This window comes from Notamacropus eugenii, chromosome 3, assembly GCF_028372415.1.
Source record: "Notamacropus eugenii isolate mMacEug1 chromosome 3, mMacEug1.pri_v2, whole genome shotgun sequence".
NCBI lineage: Eukaryota > Metazoa > Chordata > Mammalia > Diprotodontia > Macropodidae > Notamacropus > Notamacropus eugenii.
In genome coordinates this window covers 311,220,152-311,234,525 of record NC_092874.1, presented here as the reverse complement: position 1 = coordinate 311,234,525, position 14,374 = coordinate 311,220,152, and the positions used below count along the sequence as shown (strand labels likewise).

Below are 14,374 nucleotides of genomic sequence, written 5' to 3'. Positions count from 1 at the left end.
GCCCTTGACAGACCAAAGGAGTTGCTCCATATTAGGTGTTACCAACTTAATCATCAGTCTGGGGGAAGTGCTATTGCTTGTGACCTTTGAGAAGACTGTGGAGCAAAGGTTTAGTATGATTGCATTGTATACCTATGTATACAATGTAGAAGAGAAGTAGAAGAGACTTGAGGCGTCATTGAATGCTATTCTTTTTCCAGATTAGGAAATTTATGTTAAATGAAATTCTTGTCCAGCATCACAGAGATGATAAATTGAATTCAAGTCCTTTGATTCTAAATCCAGCACTGTTTGTTGTACCATGTTTTATGGCATATGGTGGTTAAGCTTGAATTTTCTGTTTAGGGGGAAAAATAGTTTTTTTTTCAATGATATGTAGTAGGTGACTTGCAGTATTTGCAGGCATTATTTGCCTTTTGGTTGTTGATCTGATTCTGACCTTAAAGGTGAAAGGACTACTTAAAGGACTACTGTAGTAAATATCTTCTTATTTCTTTGTGATATTGATTTTTTTTTGGCTCAAATTATTTTTCTTTGGTGAATAGCTCTGAAACTCCTCTCCCCTACTCGGACCAAGAAAATCCCAACCTCATCCTTGCTGTTGGTGATGCCACTACTCCAGATTTTGTCATCTACAGCCTTGGAAGATTGTATTTCGGCAGAGGACATCAGCCCCTGTAGGCAAGAGCTGGCTCTAACCCTCTTGGCAATGGTGCAGCAACAGGGCTCCGAAGAACAAACGCAGTTGGTAATGCATGAACTTTTGCTTCTCTTACACACAGAACAGCTGTGGGATTAGTGTCTTGACAGGCAGAGATTCCATTCCTTAAGAGCAGTCAGTTCAGGTTTTAAATCAAACTGGAAAGTAGCTTGGTTGAGGGCAGGGGCCTAGAAGTGCCAGTCCTCTTGGTGGGAATGGTTTTCTTTGCTTTTCTCCCCAGTACAGCAGCCCCTTCCTGTGTACTATCCCTTTTCATTGCTGCATCTGTTTGAGCAAGTAACTGCAGTACTTACTGCTCTAGTTTCCTCTTAGGTACATCCTTCATCATCCTCTCTTTTTTACCATGTGGCAGATCTCTGGTTTAGTGCATTGAGCTCTGATTCAAGTTCTATGCCCAGCTTTACCAGTCTTTTTTTTTTCCCTCCCTGTTTTTGTCCTTTAGCCTTTTCCATTAGTGAAATGTAGCTTCACCTCCCAGTTTCCTCTCTTAGAGGGATTGAGTGAGGATTAAACCAGATAACGCAGGTTAAAGCTTCTTGGAGAGAGGCAGCTACACAAATACAAGGCCTTTTCACTGTCCTTGTGTTTTCTGTGGAGGTGGATGTGACTTTAATCACAGATGGTTAAAGGAACTAGAGGGATAAAGCCATTTATTATTCCTTGTTCCAGCATGCAATGGAAATAAGTCAGCCATTAGAGAGAAATTGAATACATACTTTGGCTTCCTAAATCCTAATAGAATAAATCTTTAGAATTTGTAATACATAGTTTATTAGTAATGTGAGAGAGGGAAATAGAAAGTAGGGGAAAAAGCTTCTTTTAGCTTCGGTAGTAATGTGAGGAGAAAATGAAAATATAATCAAGAAAACAACCTGATCTCTCTGTCTCTGTCTCTCTCTGTCCCCCCCCCCCCCCCCGTCTCTGTCTGTCTGTCTGTCTCTCTCTCTCCCTCCCTCCCTCCCTCCCTCCCCACCCACCCCCCTTTTTTCTCCCCCTCAGTTGTAAGCATCCAACAATGACTGATTGATTTCTGGGTTGCAGGCAGGAGGAGGACACATTATGTTTGACAGTTCTGGTCCTTTCCAAATCACAAGCGATATTTACCGACAGTCGGCTTCCATCCAGTGCCTGTTTGCTAAGTCACTGTTTAATCAGGTGTATTAGAATGGTGACTCATTCAGGATGATGGTTGGTAAAGCAAGGTTAGAGAAGGCAATGCAGTTAGGGCCATAAATGCATGGTTTATGATACTCTGCCAGTTTTGGGGGGATTTATTTGAATAGGGCTTTTCTAGCCACCCTTTTATTTATTAAAGAGTTAAAATTTAAGCTGCACTTAAATGCTTATTGTTGGCATCTGAAGACTCCTACTTATGGCAATTGTTTTTGTTGCTCAGATCATTTCTATTCTGTAAATGAGAGATGTTTGTCTAAAAAACTCAGCTCTCCTTTACTTTCTTCAGGTTTGCCCTGATCAGGTCACAGAATTGGAATCAGAGCACTTGGTTCAGATTCTGATTCTTCCTCTTACTAACTTGTGTTGCCATCAACAAGTCACTCTGAGCCTCAGTTTCCATGTCTGTCCACTAAGAGAATTGGACCAGAGAGCCTGTTAGGTCTCGACCAGCTCTAAAATGATGAGCTTTGATCTTTAACTTGGTCAGCTTTAAATTCTGGTGTTTCATTTGAAACTGTAGTCCGTGTTCCATAGTGTTATAGCAAATATTTTGCATATAATTAAAATGTGTGGTTATCCATCTGTTTGTATCTATGGAAGTGTGCAAGGCTCCAAGAAAAAAGCTTAACTTTTTTCCAGTTTCTGAGTGTTAAAAACATCATAGAGTATCCAAAGTAGGAACTTGTCTTCAGTAATCCATAAAACGCTGTGCTTTCTTCTTTAAATGTACTCAATACAGAATTGCTTAAAACATTTTCACTTATGTTCATTCCAAAAACACAATGGACAAAAATACCAACACTTGTAATTTAAATTCTAAATTGCTTTTTATATTTCATTTATTCTCTGAGTTAATGGTGCAGGGGTGGGGTCCTAAAAGGAGGCCCTTTGACTGAACTTGGTTTTGGAGTCAGAGGATCACATGTGGCCTTAAGGCAGCAGGTTCCCTACCCCTGAGAGGATTAAAGAGAGATTCGGAAGGACAAGGTTGTTTTATTATTAGACCTTATTGGACTGTTATTTGTACACAGAAGTAACTCTGACTTTAATGTGGAATTTTCTCCCTAAATTTTGTATAAACCTTGTATGCTGTTTTCTGTTTCAGAAATTATGTGCTTATTACTCCCCTAATATACTGCCAGAACGCATTTTTAAATTTTCATGGCCAGGTAATAATGCTGAATTCAAAAGGACCTTCCGCCTTAACCTCATTCCTAACAAGGAACTTAAACTAGGGCTTTTCTTTCAGGGGAATTGTGTTTTTTTCCCTCTACAAGTGACTTGCCTTTGTAATTAGTTCTTATTATCTTTACTTCAGTTGTTAAGTAGAATTTTAATTATGAGGAATAGTTGTATTAGCTGCTCTTTAAGGGAGCTCCAGAGTGGTGTGTTAAGCCTTTAGTTCAGTTCCAGGCTGTGAGAATTCTAAACTTTAGAAAAAGTTTTAAAACTTATTTTGAAGGAGGGAAGATTTCTTCAGCAAGGATATTAGGTGGTGTTGTTTACTTGGCCTTTAGAGCTGGCAAAGCGCTTCAGACACGTTGTTCTCTTTCAGTCTCGTTGCACACCTTTGTGGGAGATAATGACATATTATCTCTCCTGTTTTATAGAAGAAGAGCCTGAAGTTCTGAGAGGCTGTCATTTGCCTGTTGTTTTAGCTCATGGATATAGTACTTTAGGTTTTGTAAAGTTCTTTCCTCACTGCATCTTGGTGATGGTTGTAATAGTAATAAATTAATGAAGTATACTTTCCTTTGCAACAGAAGACTTGAAATTCCTTTCCATTTTGTCATTAGCTTTTGTTATTATTTTCCAGAGGTCCTTCAAGCTTGCTTTCCCTGTAACCAGCATATACTATCCAATGTTTACAACCTGGAGAATTCTGGAGCAAATGAAAGAAGAGTCCACAGTATGTGACTGGCTGTCGTCTGTAAAATCATTGCTACCTGTCACCACCCATGTTCCTGTACATGTTTTCCTTCTTTTGGCTCACTTGCTTGTTCAAGAAAAAGGAGAGAATCTTCGAAGTGTGCTGAAGGCTACCACGGAAATAGCTAAAGCTGACTCCTCTCAGGTAAGGGGCAAAGAAAAGGAGGCAGTTGTCTCATGATTATGGGGTTCTGAATGTTTCATTTAGTGCATTATCCTTTGCAACATTAAAAAAAAAAACCTAGCCTAATTTACTTGCCAGCAAGGCCCATATTCAGGGTTCTTCCAGCGTTCCTCAGTGTTAAATTTATTTCTTCTCAGAGATACAAATATCAAAGCATACTTAGAGCAGTGGTAAGTGATATACAAAGTCCTCCCAGTTTTTGTATTTCGTAGGCTCTTAGACTTGATGGACCCCAAGGCCCTTTTTAAGATTCTCTAATTCTGGGAGAAATGAGCTGTGTGTACAGTTGAGGAAGTGAAGTTTGATGATGTTTTAACTCAAGTGAGTTAATCATATAGCCAGATCATATAATGAATATAACGGTTTTTTAATCTAGCAGTTTTGTCAGGAAAGATTAAATATATTTCTCTCATATGTATTTTTCCTTTCTTAAAGTTATTGTTCAATCATATCAGTTGTGCCTGACTCTGTGACCCCATTTGGGGTTCTCTTGGCAAAGAAACTGGAGGGTTTGCCATTTCCTTCTCCAGCTCATTTTACAGATGAGGAAACTGAGGTGAACAGGGTTAAGTCACATGGCTAGTAAGCGTCTGAGGCTGTATTTGAACTCAGATCTTCCTCATTCTGCTTCCTGACTGACTATCCTTTGTGCCACCTAGCTGCCCTCATTCCTGAAATACCATCTTAGGAAATTAATTGAAGTTACCAACTTCAACCTCCAGGTTGAATTCTCCAGGTTGTAAGTGAAGAAAAATCTAAAACTCTACTAGACAAAAGACATAATATCTCATTTACAGATACTGTAGTGGAAGTGTTGGGCTATGTGCTTGATTTTGATGTTCCCTTAACTTCTGCAGCTGTGCTTTCTCATCTAAAATTTGGCTCTCGAGGTAGACCTCAGATTATGCATGACTCTTACCTATGAACGACCACTTACCAGGTGACCGCAGAAATTTGCTTTCCGTTTTTTCTTCTTTCCCTTTCAACCTTGGCCTGCCATGCATCTTAGGAATTTCTCTTCTTTCTTCCCCATCTTATTCCCTAACCTCTGCCGCACCCTCACCCCCTTTTACTTCACTCCCGAAGAGGGTCTGAATTGATAATATAGATAATAACAAGGTGGAGGGAAGATCAATTCCTGTGACTGCTTCTCCCCTCCCAGTCTCAACCTCTCCCCTCTTTTGTAGGATTGGAGTTTAATCTGTTAATTTGTCAATATGCCTGTACTGAATTCATTGGAGATTCAAAGAAAGGCATAAAAACAAAACAAAACAAAAACTGACGCTGCTCTATAGGAGCCCATCGTCTAATTGTTAGTGCTGCTTTTGGAGTCTTAAGATCTAGGTTAGAAAACTAGCTTTTCCACTCTTTACCTGTGTAACTTGGAGCCAAGTATCTTAATTTCTCTAAGGGTAATCAGTGGGCCTCAAATTAATTGGTGAATTAGCTGGATATCTACCTCAAGCAAGTGAAGATTCCCCCTGAGGAAACATTTTGTTCCAGCGTCCATGAAGGCAGCTGAAGCAGGTGCTGGGGAGTGCTTAGAGCTTGGTCAGGCGTCAAAGATGCCAAGGCCATGCATTTGCATCCTGGGCCACTGCTGGTTGTCTTGACTTTGTCTTACTTCTGGGCTTTGATGACTCTGAAAGACAGTGAGACTGATAACATTGGGCAGCTCTGCCTCACTTAAATCCACTTCATGGGCAAATTGGGACCTCTTGGATGTCCTTGGGCCTCTGAAAAAGGACAAACAACACCGTTTCTCTGAGTCTTCATTTTATCATCTGCAAAATAAGGAGTTCGAACTAGACGGTACCTGCCAACCATATTAGGGATCCTGTAATACTATGGTTGCTTGTCTCTGATGTATTTGCATTGGCTGTCTTCAGTCCTTACCTCTGCGTCTTTGAATTAACTGGCACCTTCGACATGTGGACTCTCTCTGTTTTTCCCAATTGTCTGGCCCATAAGCTATCTCATTTATTTTTGTATATATTTTTTATATACTCATTATATATGTACTTGTCTCACTTGATAGAACATAAGCTTCTGAGAGTATGAATGTTTGTTTTTTTTCCCCAGTGTCTTTGTTGTGTTGTGGTAAATACTTGATTGACTCTGTTTTGATTGGTGAGTAAATATCCTCCACTTTGCATCAGCTGCTCTGTCGGGTTTCAGCTCCTTGGAACAACATGCACCTTCCAGGTTAAGCTCATTTAAGTCTATATTCATCACTATGCTGCTAAATCAAACCTTGATTGATACCATCTCCCTCAGCCTCTTCCCTCTTTTTGGAGACCTATGTGCCAAACTCTGCCAGATGCCTTTGTAGAGGATAGCACCTGGACTGTCTCATTCCACCTTGCATCTACTGCCCTCCCTGCTTCCAACCCATGAAACGTGATACCCTCTGGTGTCTGACTTTCTTGCCTCCTTTTGTGTGTTGTCGCTCCCCTTACAGTGTAAACTTGTTGAGAGCAGGAACTGTCTTACTTTTTAGTTAATGTATCCCCAATGCTTAGCACAATTCCTGGCACATTGTAGGCAATTAAAAAATGTTTATTGGACTGGATTTGATTAGATTGGAGTGAAAGAACATAGACTCGACCAGTCCACTAAAAGTAGCTGGCCCTAGACCACTCAACCTGACCATTCTTTTGATATTCTATCTTTGTATTCACTCTAGCCATCTTGTCAACTGCTTCTCCCTGTGTGGAACAGCAGGAAAATATATCAGGTAGATGGAAGAATTAATTCACTTAATTTTTTGGAATGTTATACTGGGCCATCTTGATTAGTGTGTGAGTGAATGAGCACCGACAATCCGTCACATCTGTCTGGTCCCGTATCACCAGATCAGACCATCCATCTAATTGTTCCTTGCATTTCCCCCATTTTCCCAATCTTATGCTGAGTTCAGTGATCAAACCAATATTACTATTATTTCTGGAAAGAACATTGTCAGTTGAGTGCCTTTTGAACCAATACACCCTCCTTGTGACTCTCAATTCATTCTCTTCCCTGGTCAGCACTCTCAGGCATGTATTTTCTCCCACTTTTAGAAGTAAACTCCTTGAGGACAAGTATTCTTGAATATTTGCATTTGTATCCTGAGTGCTTAGCACAGTGCCTGGCACATTAATAAATAGTGAACAAATCCTTTTTCATTCATTGCATTCCATAAGAACTAACCTTTTAGGTTGGTTCTTGAGTTTTCAGTTGTGTCCAACTCTTTGTTACCCCATTTGGGGTTTTCTTGGCAAAGGTATTGGAGTGATTTGCCATTTCCCTTTCCAACTCATTTTATCCAAAGACCTTCTACCCCCTTCCCCCGAGATTTCTCATATTCCTGGGTCTCTGTCATATTACATCCTTGACCATTTCCTTCTTAAAACTCCCTTCTTGGCTTCTGTAACACATCATTCTCCTAGTACTTCTCCTGTTTCCGTGATCATAGTGTCTTCTTTTTTCCTCTTTTGCCTCCAAATTTATGTTTTTTTTAATGGTTCTATCCTTAGCCCTTTGTCGATTTTTTCTACACGGTCTCCATTGGCAGTTTCTTCCTCTATCTAGGACTGTGTCTGTGCAGATAACTCAAATTCATCTCTCCAGCACTGACCTTTTTCCTTAGTTTTTAATTGGCATTTCTACTGCCTGCCAGCCACATTTCTACCTGGATGGCTTGTGGGCAACTCAAATGTCCCAAAGTGAACTTTTACCCCACAAATCTATTAGGGATTTGCTTATTTTGTTTATTTGTAATGGTAAAAAATGTTAGCTATCCAGGCTAAAAATTTCCACTGTCTTCTTTGACTCCTCTTTCTTCCTCATATGGTTCTGTTCAGTCTGGCATTTGCAGTATCTCCTTTCTAGTCCTATTTCTACCCTTCTAGTATAGTCCTTCATCACAACTCTGAACTGCTGCAGAGTTCCATACCTGGTCATCCTGCTTCTGTTCTCCTTCAGAGTATCTTGCATATGAGGTCATATTAATCTTTCATCATTTGATTATTTTACTCAGAAACCTTTCATGGCTCCCCTTTGCTAACTCAATAAATTTCAGGTTCCTTTACCTTGTTTTTAATACCTTACAGGAATGGAATTCAACCTCCCTTTTGCAAGGTTGTCTCCCACTCCTCCCATTCATGTACCCTAGGGTCAGCCAGCAATGACTCCTTATCATTCCATCCTCCAGGCTTTTGCTTATGCTATTCCATCTGTTTACATATTGTGGCCTATTCCATCTCATCCCATGCCATCTTTGCCTTTCATCCTCCTACCTATCCTGTAAATCTCAATCCAAATGCAGCCTCCTCAATTTAGCCTGTTTGGATCTTCACTTCTTTTTAGGTTACAAAAAAATCTCTCCTTTCTCTGTATTCTCGTAGCACTTAGCGTATTAATTATGTATTTATTACAGTTAGGTGCTCCATACTCTTCATGGCTTCCAAGCTCATCTCAGGAACCATCTTTGCAAGACCCCTTGCCTGATTTCCCCCAGCTGTTAGTGCTTAGAACATCCACATAGTAAGTGTTTAATGAATGTTTATTGCCTGACTGACTGACCTGTGCATCTCTGGTTTCTCCCTAGATGTAGTATAAACTTCTTGAGGACAGGAAGTGATTTGCTTTTTTCTTCATATCTCCAGGACCTAACACCAAGGATGGCATGCAGTTGGTGCCTAGTAAATATCTCTTAAATTGAATTTGTTTCAATGGATAGCTCAAGGGATTGTGATAGATTTAGAAAAAAGGTGAGGTGCCAGGCCTAGAGGCCTGAGGGCTACCCGAGTCTTCTTACCTTACCTCTCGCAGGTCTTCGGCTGGCCAAACCGGATAATCATATGAGAGAAGAGACCTCCCAGAGTCGAACAAGGGTTAAGCTTTATTCAGGGTCCTGGTTACAAGTGCAGGGGGAATTCTTCCTTAGGAGGGAGCGAGGAATCTCCCAAGGAGGCAAAGATCTTACAATAAGAGATTGGAAGTAGAAGTGTAAGTGGGGAGAGAGGGGGAGGGGAGAGTGAAGAGAGGAAAACGGAGGAGAGGCCTTCTGTCCTGTAACGACCCCTCCCGAGCTAAGAGCGCTTTCAGGCTTTCCTGACCTAATTAAGCTCTCCCGGCCGTGTAGTTTGCACCTGAATACCGTGCCTGTTAGATAACAATAGGTGTGCCCAGATCCGGGACAGTCTTGAGGGGGATGCTCCTCCCATCACGTTTCTCACGGGAAGAGGCGGAAATACACGAGATTGCTCGGTCTCACTCCTCGATTCCCTGGTGTTTATGGGGGGCCTCATGAGAACTCTAAGATTTAGAAGTTCCCACCTTTACCCGCCCGAGACTGTCCACATGGAATTGAGCTTCCATCCCCAGCAGTGAGGTAATAATAAAAGATAAGTTTCAAAAGATGAATGCTTTTAAGAATACATTTTGGAGGATATCCATTCAGGGTTTAACAATTATATAGCTTCAAGGTTTCTTGAACTTTTGGCAGTAGTCATCCATGTTTTACTCATTTGATAAAAATCAGCCACTTGGTAGTTAACACTTGGTAGTTAAAATGCAAAACGTTGCTAATGCTGTAATGATACTTCAAAAATTATATTTTGAAGAAACTCATTCGTCATTCCTAGAAACATTAACAGTCATGACAGACATGACTTCCATACCACATTGGGTTTACTTTGTGGATGACATAAGCCCAGACACAAGCTCTTGGCAAAAGTTCAAAGACTTTTTGTTTTCTTGGAGGGGAGTTCGTATGAGAACATTCTGGGTTAGTGATCCAAGAACTGAGCTTCCTCTGTGAATTCCTGTGGTAGACTTGAAAGTTTTAAAAACCTTAATTTTGTTTAGAAAAGAGGTTTTGAAAATCATAAATATGCTGTGCTTTGGTTAATGGGATCTCTGTCTATTTCCTTAAATTAGTACCCATTGTATTTTATCTGGGAGTAGTAGTTGAGAGATGCATTTGTTTTTAGTATTTATATTTTAGCTACAATTTTTGCCTTTCAAAAACTAGGAGCAATGTGATACGTATTTTTTTTCTAAATTTGGATGGCTATAAACCACTCTTAACTACCTGGAGCCTTCCCTTTGATGGCAGCAGTAGCAGTTAAAGTCTTACTGGTTATTTTACTTGTCTTTGCTTTATGCCTACGTGGGACTCAGGAATTCTGTTGCCACCAAACCACATTCTTTAAAATCCTGGTATTCTTTGGGTGAGAGATGAGCGTTTAAGCAAGAAAATTTTGATAGTAGTGATGTTTGGACTAGAGTGGAGTATTCATTTCCTGCTTCATGGAAGAGAAAGAAGAAAATAGGATAGAACCTCAAGATTCCAGGGAAGAGGTACTGAGGACCTCCAGTGAGGAGGAACCCCTTGCTTCTTGAGGCAAGCTGCCCTACTTTTGTCTAGATATAATATTTAGGAAGCTTTTCCTTCCATTGAACCAAAATTTGTTCCTGTATAATTTCTGCTTATTTCTCCTAGCTCTGCCCTCTGGAGCTAAGCAGATAACACTAATCCTTGGGTAGAGACTGTTTCTTTTTCTTGGATTTGTATCCCCAGTGCTTACCACACTGCTTGGCACATAATAAAGTCTCTTGGTTCAATGGATAGATCCTGAATCAGGAAGACCTCAATTCAAGTCCAGCCACACTTCCTCACTACGTGACCCTGGGCAAGTCATTTAAGCGCTGTCTGCCTCAATTTCCTCATCTGTAAAATAAGGATAGTGAATGCACTTAAATCCCATAGTTGTGAGGATGAAGTGAGAGCTTTGTAAACTATGAAGTGCTATGTAAATACTATCATCATCGTTGTTAATCATGATTCATATAAGTTAAATTACTATGCTGTTATGTTATTATATAATAATTATAATTTAATAATAGTAATCATTTACTTATTGCCATGCATTACTTGATTAATCCTTCATCCCCATGACAAGACAGCTAGGGCATGATCTCAAGGCAGCTCATCCTTAATGCTCCTCTTCTGCATGCTTTCTAGCTTCTTTGGATGAATCCTAAAAGTTTTCTAAACTGAAGATATGATATGACCTGAATAGGGGGTGGAAGAATCAGTCCTGTGCACCTGGCGTTTCTTTTCCGTCTTTGTTGCATCATGGATTCATATTGGGCGTGCAGTGCAATAAAACCCCCATATCTTTTTCAGACAAATTGGTTTTTAGCCTTAACTTTCTTTGATTTCTTTGAACCAAGTAAAAGACTCAACAGTTATTCCTATTAAGTCCCAATGCTATTTGACTCAGCATTCTACCCTCCTGAAGTATTTTTGCATCTTAACTTCTAATAGATTAGTTGTCCCTCCAAATTTTGTACCATCTTAAATTCTGATGAATGTTATTACTGTCTGTGCCTTTATCCCAGTCATTGGTAAAGATATTAAACAGCTTGGGGCAGGCACAGATCATTATGGTGCTTTGCTAGAGACCTGATTTAAGGTTCCCATAAAAAAAGACTGATCTTTCAACTAAGTTATTTCTATGTAATGTACCCTTATTTAGCCCTCTCTCCCCCAGCCATTGTCCACAAGAATGTTATAAGAGACTTTTTCAGATTTTTGGCTTATAGTAAGGAAAGCACTTGTAAAACTTACTGTATTTTTGTATCCTGCATTAGCTATCCCTCCAAATTTGGTGACATCTTAAATTTTGATGAGTATTACTATCTATGTCTTTATCCTACCAATTTAAAGATATTAAACCAGGGATGGGGAACCTTTGGCCTCAAGGTCCTCAAGTGGGGCCCTTTGACTGACTCCAAACTAGTCCTCTTAATAAAAGAATTTGTTCTGTAAAACTTGGACTCAATCAAAAGACAGTACCCAGGGACTTAGAAAGCCACATGTGTCCTTGAGGTCATAGGTTCCCCACCCATTTAACAGCTGGGGCAAATAGATAACTGTGGCACTCTGCTAGTGACTTGTTTTCATGTTCATATATGAGAGTTAAGGACTAATCATATGAGGTATCATTCAGTGAGTCAGTCGGGAAACATTTGTTAAAAATGTACTATGTGCCAGGCACTGTGTTATAAGTTCTGGATATACAAAGAAAGCCCCCAAACAGTTCCACTCTCAAGGAGCTTATATTCAAATTGAGGAGATACCATTTAAATAACTAGATACACGCAGGATATATACAGAATTGTTGAAATTCTTCCTTAGAGGGGAAGGTATTAGCAATTGAGAGATTTCTCACAAAAAAGTGGAGTTTAAGCCAAATTTTGATGAAACCTCAAGAAAGGAAGGACAACTGACAGGGCATTCTAGTTATGGGGGACCCTAGGCTAAGGCCACGAGATAGGAGATGAAGAATCACGTTTGGGGAACTGCAGCTAGGCCAGTGTTGTTGGATTGTTGACGGCATGGAAGGGAGTAAAATGTAAGAAGAATGGATAAGTAGAAAGGAGCCAGTTTGTGAAGAACTTTAATGTGAGAAGAATTGACATATAATCATACTGGTCATCAGGGGCCACTGGAGCCCGTTGAGCTTTGTGGTGACTTTTGTCAGACCCACTGCTCAGAAAAATTATCTTGGCAGTGGAGTGGAGGATGGAATGGAGTGGCGAGAAACTTGAGATGAGAAAATGGTGAAAGGGTTCATTTCAGTAATCCACATGAGAGGTGATGTGACCTTAACTAGAGTTGTGACTGTGTGAGACAACGGATAAATTTGACGAATGGATAACTATTCTATGTGAAGAGAAGACATTTCTGAATGTTCTATACTTAGCATTGAGATTTGTTTATTTTTTCTTTGTAAAATGCATTTAGAAAGTCCAATCATTTTTCTGAAAATTAGAAGTTAAAGACTTCAACCTGAATAGTATATATTTTTTAAAAATTTCCTTTAACTCCCTACCTTCCCAATTCCTTCTTTTTTCTTTTTAAAATCAGAGGTGTTCAATCTCTTTTTTGTGTGTTTTGTTTTATTGGTGTGTGTTCAGGGGCTGTGAATGATGGAAACCTTAGAAATCTTCTCTAATTTATTTTATCCTCTGTGACTTTTTCATTGTCTGCTTTTTCCACTTTGTAAAAACATTTCACATTTTTGGTTGAATTCAAACCATTTGTACGAATGGGTTCACAGCTAATGTCCTGTTGGCTGGTTTTATGCCTGTATTATATCAAAGGTGGAAAGATGGTTCTCAGTCTATTAGAATTGTAGATTTCTGTTTGGCTTTTTGGCAGGGTTATAAGCCACTTTTTAGCTTAGGAAACCTTTAGAATGAGACTCTAATGGTCTCTGAGTAACTGCTGTGAGAAAATGAGAAAATTCATTATGTAAAAGAGAACTGACAGAGTCTCCGGTCAGATTGCCCTCTGTTCCATTGTAACTGATTTCTCACCCCCTGAAGTAAATCTGTACACCCCACCAAAAAGAGAATGGAAAATGCAGCATTTTTAATGAAGAACTCTGTAGTCTATAATGCTTTGCTACTGTTTTCTCTAGCTATTGCATCAATTATGCCAGGGGAATGAACTTGAGAAGAGTGCGTTAGGCAGGCAAGTAAACAGAGAAAAACTTGCAGGTGTAAGGTAGTGGTCCATCCACCCCATTTGACATCCCACGTATTGGGCATGTGATGATTTGTGGAATGGAATATTTTTCACTAGGCCTTTTTTCTAACTGTGGTTTCTCTTGTTTGACAATAGCATAGGTTTAGACCTAGAAGAGGTTGTTGGAGCCATTGAGCACAACCCCCACAATTTACGATAAGAAAACTTTGGTCCAGTAAAGTAACTTGCTCAAGGTCTTGTGCTTGGTAAGTGTCTAAGGTGAGATTTGAGCACAGGTCAGCTGGACTCTAAGCTAAGCACGAAACAGAATGTGCCCATTTTTGCTCATTTTCAGAGACGTACTTCTGATGGGCAATTTCTTGCCCCTGCGTGGTGTCAGTTATCAGTGGATTGAGTTATTTCTTGGTACACTTTTGATATTTTGAAACACCTTAGAGCCTTGATCATTTACCCCTTGCTTCTTAATGAATGTGGCCTTTTATCATTCTGTTAGTGTTTACAAAACAAAAGCCATTTTCACTGTTGTATTCCCTGGGTAGGCATCTTTTAGCTCCCTAGATGCTTAGATATTTCATATACTATCTTTGATGGTAACCTTTATCCAGGAATATACAATAGCGCATGACACGTTGATAAAGATGAAAAACAAAGTATAATATGAAATCCGTGAGGGAAAGTTCATAACTGGTAAGTGGCATGAGGGAAGCTTTCATGGAGGAGGTGGAATTCAATAGATTTTTAAAGGGTGGGTGGGAATTCAGCTGCTGAAGAGGGAAAGGGAAGGCATCCTATATATGAGGAAAATTCTAGGTGAAAA

The 14,374-nt window shown here is 39.8% G+C and overlaps 1 protein-coding gene across 8 annotated transcripts in view; it reads left to right on the top strand.

The window, feature by feature from the left end:
- The window catches only part of FOCAD (focadhesin), a 341,519-nt gene that overhangs the window by 103,406 nt on the left and 223,739 nt on the right, over positions 1 to 14,374 (top strand). For all 8 annotated transcript variants that reach the window (XR_011964355.1, XR_011964354.1, XM_072596662.1 and 5 more), the window contains 2 exons: positions 546 to 748; positions 3,714 to 3,971. Coding sequence is in view for 6 of the 8 variants with exons in the window: in XM_072596662.1 (XP_072452763.1) it covers positions 546 to 748; positions 3,714 to 3,971 (461 nt within the window). In the remaining 2 variants the exon portion in view is untranslated. The remainder of the gene's footprint in view (positions 1 to 545; positions 749 to 3,713; positions 3,972 to 14,374) is intronic.